The sequence below is a fragment of the Macadamia integrifolia genome, chromosome 4 (assembly GCF_013358625.1).
Source record: "Macadamia integrifolia cultivar HAES 741 chromosome 4, SCU_Mint_v3, whole genome shotgun sequence".
In the NCBI taxonomy this organism is placed as follows: Eukaryota; Viridiplantae; Streptophyta; class Magnoliopsida; order Proteales; family Proteaceae; genus Macadamia; species Macadamia integrifolia.
This window is the reverse complement of record NC_056560.1, coordinates 13,116,908-13,124,930: the sequence shown is the minus strand read 5'-3', so window position 1 is coordinate 13,124,930 and position 8,023 is coordinate 13,116,908. Positions and strand designations below refer to the sequence as shown.

Genomic DNA, 8,023 nt, shown 5'->3' with positions numbered 1-8,023 from the left:
CGCAAAGAGTCAATTGGATCAAACACCAATTCCTTCAGTCTTGATCAAACACAAGACAACTCTTCATGAAGAAGACAATAGCAACAACCATTATTTTTTTATCAAAATCATTCTAGGCTTTTAGGAGCCTCCTCTTCTTTATTTATAATGTTAATGGGGGAGAGAATTACAAAATAGAAGGTTCCTCAAAAAGGAAACCAAATATTCTCTTAATACAATAGTTACTAAAAACTGAAATTAGAAACTAACTGAAATTAGAAACTAGTTGAAAAAGGAAACTAACTACTAATGACTTGATTCAATTAACAACTTGACTCCTAAGGAAACAAATATAACTCAAATCAAGCCCAATTAAAAAAGGAAACTAAAGAAAAAGGAAACAAATCACTGAATCCCGTATGCAACCTTAGAACCCCTAGTTTAGACCCATAAAAGTAACCCAATACACTCAAAACACATGGGATCAAAGGCCCAACATGTATGGAACCCAACCCTAAGCTTATTCCTAATAAACAAGCCTATTTTGGTAATTAATCTGCATTAGATCTGGTCCAAATCAGCCCACGGTTTGGGTTTGATGGGGATTATTAGTAGCTTAATAGATTCTTATTTAGTTTCTATTTTGAAATCCCAAGTTAGTTTCTAATTTCAAGTCATTGTTAGTTTCTAATTTTTGTTTAACACTAGTTTCTATTTTCATTAGATTTCAATTTCCAGTTTTTAGGAATTTCTTGTAATCAGTTGTTAGTAACTCTGAGTTGCTATTATTTGTAAACACTCCCCATCATTACAAATAAAGAAGAGGGCTCTTTTATGAGCCACGATTTTGACAATTAAAAAAAAAAAAAAAGCTTATGCTGCTGCCGCTGGTTTCTCCATGGCTGTACCTTTGTGTTTGATCAAGGGTTAGGGATTGGTGTGTGATCCGATCGACAATCTGCGGCGAGAAGTCCTGGTGGGTCTTTTATTATCTGGTTTTCTTATTGAATCTCTTCTCCAACAGTTCAGGTAAGTGATCTAAATTCTCTGCATATTTTCTGGGTTAACTTCTCTGCTTTCCCCTACTCTGTCGACCCATTCTGTTGGGAGTTCTGGCCACCCGATGTCTTGGTAATTCTGGTCGATTGTTAGGTTCATCAAGAGGAGGACTCGATCCCAGTTGGGAGCTGATCAGACCAAGTTTTTTGGTTTGTTTTCTGGGTTTACAATTCTGGCTGATAGGTTTTCTGACCAGATTTAGGTTCTGTTTTCTGTTCTGTGTTGCTGTGAAATTCTGGACTGCTAACATATGTTAACCTGAACCTATTGGAGGCCTTGGATTGTTATTAAAATCTCTGGATATTAGTCCTAAAACTGCTTCTGAATTATTTCGAATCTGGTTACTGTTTATTGAGATCGATTGTCAAATCTGGTTTGTTGTTGAGGTCTGATCTTCTGCTATAAGTTGCTGCTGGTTTTGGTTGTTCTTTAGTCTAAAAGTTCCTGCAGATTTGGGTCTAGTTGGGTGTCCAATCTAGTCCTACATTACTTCCACACTCCGCCTCTCCTTCCAAATTTCTACCAGGGTCAAATTTCTGTGGATGGGCCGCCCAGAAATTCGAAAGCTTCCCAAAACATGAGCATCTTCTATTGTGACCGTTGTTTCCCCGAAGTCCAGAACAAAAGTGTTCATCTCCTCGCACCAGAAGCCTACCATGGCAAGCTCGATTAAGGTGAATAACTAATCCACTTGAAATTTTTCTCCCCAACTTTGAGAAGAAATTGAATGGGAATACATGAGTGTATGGACAGATTCAAGGCCATCTTTACTAGAAGTTGAAATATGGGTTTCTTACTTAGAAAGCTTTGGGTTGGAGACTGTTAGCAGTCCATCGTGAGAAGGGGAGGAGTCGTCCTGCGCAAGCCGCAGGCTCCTCCCTTGGTGTTTTCCTAGTTCAACTAGGATTGTCCTAGTTCAACTAGGACTGATGTCTAATTAGAAGTTTTTTAATTTACAGAGACAAACAGGGATTTAAAAGTAATTGAATGAGGAAACAGGGATCCATGTAGTCGGGAAAATGCTTAGTTAAGTTGAGCCATGGTCAGAGCTTTAGCGCCATGGCCAGAACTTGTAGTGCCATGGCTACTGATGTCTTGCCTTTGTTATACTGTTATTGATGTTTTACAGCAGCTTTATTACTATTGATCTGTTTCTCTTTCAAAGTACCACGGCTACTTCACTAGTTTTCCAATTCCAGATATGTTATCTATTTCTGGTTGGTTTTCTTGTTCCCTACTTAAAGTCAGAACGTACTAGTTTCTTGATCCGATCTCTATTCTTGGAATTGATCTTCTGTTTTTCATATAATGGCCTTGAATTTATGGTTTTTCAATTGGGTTTATCATTGAAGAACCTTTATTATCAGTGGATGAACTAAAGAAGGGGAAGAGAAACTGACTTTCTCCTTAACCACATGGTTGGCTATGCTTACACAAACAAATGCTTCAAGTCTCATCAGATTGATTGGATTTAATTGATGCTCTTGATTCCCCTTCTATGGCCTTGTCACCCTAACATATGGGCATAAATTAACAGACCCTTTGAAATATAGATTCCATTAATATTATTTCTTTGGGATTGGATACATTTTTGTAGGGTAAGGGTTTCTTAATCCCTGCCTAAATCACATACTCCAATGTCTGAAATGGGCATAGTCAGCATCGTTTCTGTTCTTGGTACAGCTAATACAATTCTCACCAGCAGATTCCATGTAGACATTGGCATCATATCACGCAGCTCCTGCTACTAAGGTTATTAAAAGACTCTATTAGTCAATTAATCAAACAAAAATGACGGTATCAATCATAGTGAGTTTCTGAGTAAGTCCAAGCATGAGTGGGATATAGCATGAATCTAAAGGATGCAGCTCAAAAAACTCAACTGAACCAAAATTTTCCCACAAAGATGACACTAAGCCACCTATATCTATGCAAAGCTTACCCCCATAGGCAACAATGTCCACCTGAAGAGATGCCTGAAACATAAAAAGAATTCCAATAATCATAATAAATTCAAAAAACATACCAAAAGAAAACAAAAGTATGCAAATAAGAAATATAATGACAATTCAATACTTTTTTGGGGTGAATAATAAATTCATTACCAAAAAGAAGAAACAAGAGGGAATATACAACCCCTAGGGGCAAGGGAAGATTAAAAAAAGATGATACAAACCCATTAAAGGGAAGGGTGGGGTGGGATGGGGTGACCTTAGGAGGCTACAATTAGCCGATTCCTATGGGAGTCACGAGGCTGCCGAGAAGGAAGCAAACGGGCCTTTGAGTTGACATCAAAGAAGATGGCATTCCAAATCATATCAAAAGATCAAGAGTTGAAATTCCATCTTCAAAGATTTCGCTCCATCCAAAGATAGTTGATGGTAGCACAAAAAGCAAGCTCTTTCACACTGTCATAGATAGAAGAGCCACCGAAGGTCATGTAACTCAGATTCATTCCTTCCTAAAAAGGAGAATTCTTCTCCTACCAGGCCAGCACTTAGAGAGGGCATTTTCCCAAATAGTACAAGAAAAAGGGAAATCAAAGAACAGATGATCAGAGTCTTCAATCCCATTCCAACAAAGACAACACGCCGGAGGGACATTGAGGTGGAAAAAGAGGAGGAAGGATTGGGTGGATAGACAGTTGGAGAGGGCTCTCTAGGTGGTGAAGGCGAGGGATGCAACCTTTGAACCATCCAAGCTTGTGCCAAGGAGATGGGGGGGAGTGGAGACGAATGAAATTCTAGGCAGAAGAGAAGGAGAAGATGCATGAAGGGTCAGGAGACCAGATGACTCTATCTCTGCCTTCCGGAGGAGGAAGGGAGGGGAGGGAGGACCAATGGATAGGAGGGGGAGGAAGAAATAGGGGGCACTAGGAACCATTCTGAATAATGGAGGAGACAAGAGAAATTCTACCCAATCTAGAAGAGTAAACAATCTTGGCTCCAACAAGGGAAAGGGAGACACCAAAGGGGTGCCAATTATCTAGCCAAAAAGATGTGGATAGGCCATCCACAACAATGGATCGAATGGCAAGCAATGCAGTGGGACGAAGATTAAGAATGTGGCCCCAGATCCAAGAGGCATCAGGGTGAGGGGAGACAGTCCAGAGAGTCTTTTTGAGGAGAGAAGAATAAACCCAAGCAACCCAGATGCTATTGTGGTTGGTAACCAGCTTCCATATATGCTTAAGAATCCCAGCAAAGTTAACATCACGAATTCTGTGAAGGCCTAGACCCCCTTCAGATTTCATCCGACAAACGGAAGACCATTTGATGGGGTGAAGGAATTTTGCTGAGTCAGCACCTTTTCAAAGAAAAGAGCACATAAGATTTTCAGCCGCTTTGATGATGGACTAAGGAAACCGAAAGGTGCCAAACCGATAGATTTAATAAGATTAGATAACGGAACGGATAAGCTCCAGCCTACCCGTATAAGATAGGTGCTTACCTTTCCAGAGCTTGAGCCTTTTCCGAAAGAGATCAAGCACAAGGGTGCAGTATTAGGCAATAAGCCTAGCAATGATAAGAGGAGACCCATGTATTTGACTGGGAGAGAACCAAGGGAGAATCCTAAGATGCCCAGAAGGGAGGCTTTAACCTCATCCAAAATACTAGCAAGGAAGATATAGGATTTGAGAAGGTTGATGCGAAGGCCAGGCAAGTCCTCAAATAGGTGGAGGAAAGGAAGGATTGGATGGAGCAAGGGTCAGCCTTTGAGAAGATCATGAGATCGTCCACAAAGGCAATGTGGGTAAGGTTGAGGGCTTTACATTTAGGGGGGAAATAAAATTGAAGTCACTAGAGGACATAATTGTCATGACATCATGGCGACCCAAGGCGGTGAATATCCCGCTATGGCGTTGCCATGGTGATCAAATCACCCATGTGTTATTTTTTTATTTTCCCTCTTTCTAAAGTTATTTTGTATGTTATAATATATACCCTATGACATAAAAAACCAACCAACATTAAGCAACATCAAGTCATAAAAATGAACATAGTCACACTCACATCAAGTCATAAAAAATCAACATGACTTATTGACATTTAGAGAAATGCTCTTCTTCTATAATAAATTTTATTGGTCAAATGATTTTATTTTTAGATGAGACTTTTTGTATTAGGTATAACACAAAACTAGCTTTCCAACAAGTCTAAGATTACTTAAATCTAAGTTGTTATGACAAAGTTATGTTCTGTTCAAACTTATTTTGAAGTTTGTGAATGATGTTAAATCGTCTGAATGGAAATAATTTTATTGACATCAAAACAAAAGATTATTTTACCGGAATTTTGATTTTTAGCAATGTCTACTATGATCAGATTTAAAAAAGATTTCATAATTGAGAAAAACCTTAGCATTCGAAAGTTGAAAATCGCCCTATAACCAAAAACCAGTTTTTATTCTTGGCCCGAGGGGTTGACTTTTTAGCCTTTTGGAATTTGATTTTTAAACTATTTTTATTGGATTCAAATAAGGGGTATTTGCTTATTTATGAATAATATCTTAAGTAAATGAAATAACAAAATATAAAAACATTTACTCATAGAAGACAAAGTCTAAAGCTATAGATAAAGACAAAGGCATAGCCTACAAAAAATGTTAAATGATTCGGGGATCAGTTCAGTTTACTCTTTTGCCACCATTTGCAGGATCGGTGGGGAACTTAACCTTTTCAGAAACATTTCAACTAGTATCACACAATTCACATGTTTTCCTCTCTCTTAAATTACAATAAACTGAAAGGTAAAGGCAAAGCCTACAAAAATGTTAAATTATACAGGGATTGGTTCAGTTTACTCTTTTGCCACCATTTCCAGGATCAGTGGGGAACTTAAGCTTTTCAGAAACATTTCAACTAGTATCACACAAGTTACATGTTTTCCTCTCACTTAAATTACAATACACTGATTGTCAGATAAAATGTCATAAGCCTCTGTGACAAATGGTTTTCCCTTCATTATTTGAGTTTTCCCATTGGCTTGTGTGTGAGCTTGCTCAGTGTTTGATGAGAATCTTAACGTGGTGAATCCATGGACTTGATGAGAAATACTTTATCAAAGCAACAATACCACATAAGGAAAGATATCATTCCTTGACTAATAGGGATGGTGTAATAAGAAGAAATTCGATCTACTTAAATCAGATAGAGTCCACCAAACTAAGGACAAGGGTGAATATAGTGTTTCGATATTAAAAATAGCAAATCACTCTCTGCTGAAATGTTTATGGTGGTTTGGCAGGGTAATGCTTACAGCAGCTCTCTGAAAAGCTCTACATATGGGGTTTTGCAATCTTGGGTAGAATTATAAAAGCTTCCTATCCCCCACCCCCCACACCCCTTTTTAGGAGGAAGTTCAACAACACTTATACAGTTAACCATTGATAGAGCCAAAAAAAAAAGAGTTCAACACAATGCAAACAACAATGTATTTTGACACTGACGCAAAATTAGTTGGGATTATTGCTTTGTATAGCTGACTAGAACAGAAAATTCAGTTGAGTCCTATTCAAGACTCGACACAAGATTTGCAAGACAGGAAACTTGAAGCAGATCAATTATTCAATTCACAATGCATAGAACCTTCAATTAAAATAATGGCGTATGTGAATCAAATTGGAAGTTAAAACTGAAAATAATTCAACTGAGGATACCTGGCGAGCAAGAGAAAGAGCATGATACTGCATTCGAGGGCTGCGGCCAAGATCACCAAGAACCACAATGGCTGCTCTACCTCTTTTCCCAATCTTTTCTTGTGTTCCACCTTATCATAATCAATTTTATCCCACATTAATACAATGCTACAAGATTATAGAAGCATTTGAAAAACCCAAATCATAACTATAAATGCAATGGGATTCCATCAGTCCAGAAGGAAAGATTTAGAGATTGAAGTAATCTTACCCGACATTTTGATAGAGATGTTTTTCACCTAAAAGAGAAATTCTCTGTGCTGAGAAAGAATCTATGGCCGAGACACTACCAGTCTCCAATCCAGCAATATGGACTGCCCTTCCCCTGATTTATCGTCGGACTCCACGTCCTGGATTTCCTCCTGGCCAATTCAAGCTCAGCCTGAGAACTTTGGGCAAGCTTCATTGATTCATCATCCCCTCGGGGCGATGATTCGCTTCTACCGAGAAAGAAGAGGAAGACGCAGAAACGTGGGTCCCACTTCCACTAAATGGAAATTTTGATTTTAATAAAAAAAAAATTAAAAGAAAAGGAAAGAGGAATGCTTGAAGACTGAAGTTTACGTTTTCGCGAATCAGAAAAAATAAATATATAAAAATAAATCAGAAAAATAATTCAAGTTAGGAGAATTTGATAAAATATAGGGTGAGGTAGTGACTAGTGATAGAAGTTTTCCTTACAAATAGAAAACCATAATTACCCCTCCTGTTATTACGGGATAGGAATCGTTTATTGGATGAGACAGAGTTGATATCGATCCGATCCCAAGATCACAATAAGGATCAGCCCGTATCGAGCAAAAATACCCTTAATTGTCATTAATATTTTTTTTACTTTATTACCTTTTATCTATATTGATTCAGTTATACGACATCTGTAAAGAATTTGGATTGAAGAGATCCATATTGATCTAATTCAAACAATTTTTTTAAGGCTTATCAGATCGGAATTTAAGGAAAAAAAAAAACTTATCTTAATACCTACATTTAATGTTTAAAATAATTACATCTTTCAACATTAATGTCTATATATTCGACAACCCATTTATAAGTTTCAAAATATATCATCCACCATATCAAATTCATATGCCATAATAAGAAGGTCTAGTGGTTGACTCTCCATCCATCCAATCTTAGCCATGAACCATTTTTTGGAGTATTGTTGACAGATAAAGAAGTGCAGGAGGAGCACCATTGTCCCAATCTACAAAAAAAAAAAAAATGTGATATTTAAGATTACAATAACTACAGAGGCATAAAACTTATAAATCATACTATGAAGCTTTGG

At 37.7% G+C, this 8,023-nt stretch overlaps 1 protein-coding gene across 1 annotated transcript in view; it reads right to left on the bottom strand.

Moving 5' to 3' along the window:
* The window catches only part of LOC122077078 (UDP-glycosyltransferase TURAN), a 64,876-nt gene extending 57,588 nt beyond the window's left edge, over positions 1–7,288 (bottom strand). The window contains exons 1-3 of the mRNA XM_042642855.1: positions 6,947–7,288; positions 6,697–6,806; positions 2,981–3,014 (exon numbers count right to left, since the gene is read on the bottom strand). Of these exons, the coding sequence (XP_042498789.1) occupies positions 2,981–3,014; positions 6,697–6,806; positions 6,947–6,953 (151 nt within the window). The 5' untranslated portion in view covers positions 6,954–7,288. The remainder of the gene's footprint in view (positions 1–2,980; positions 3,015–6,696; positions 6,807–6,946) is intronic.
* Positions 7,289–8,023: the final 735 nt, after the last annotated feature.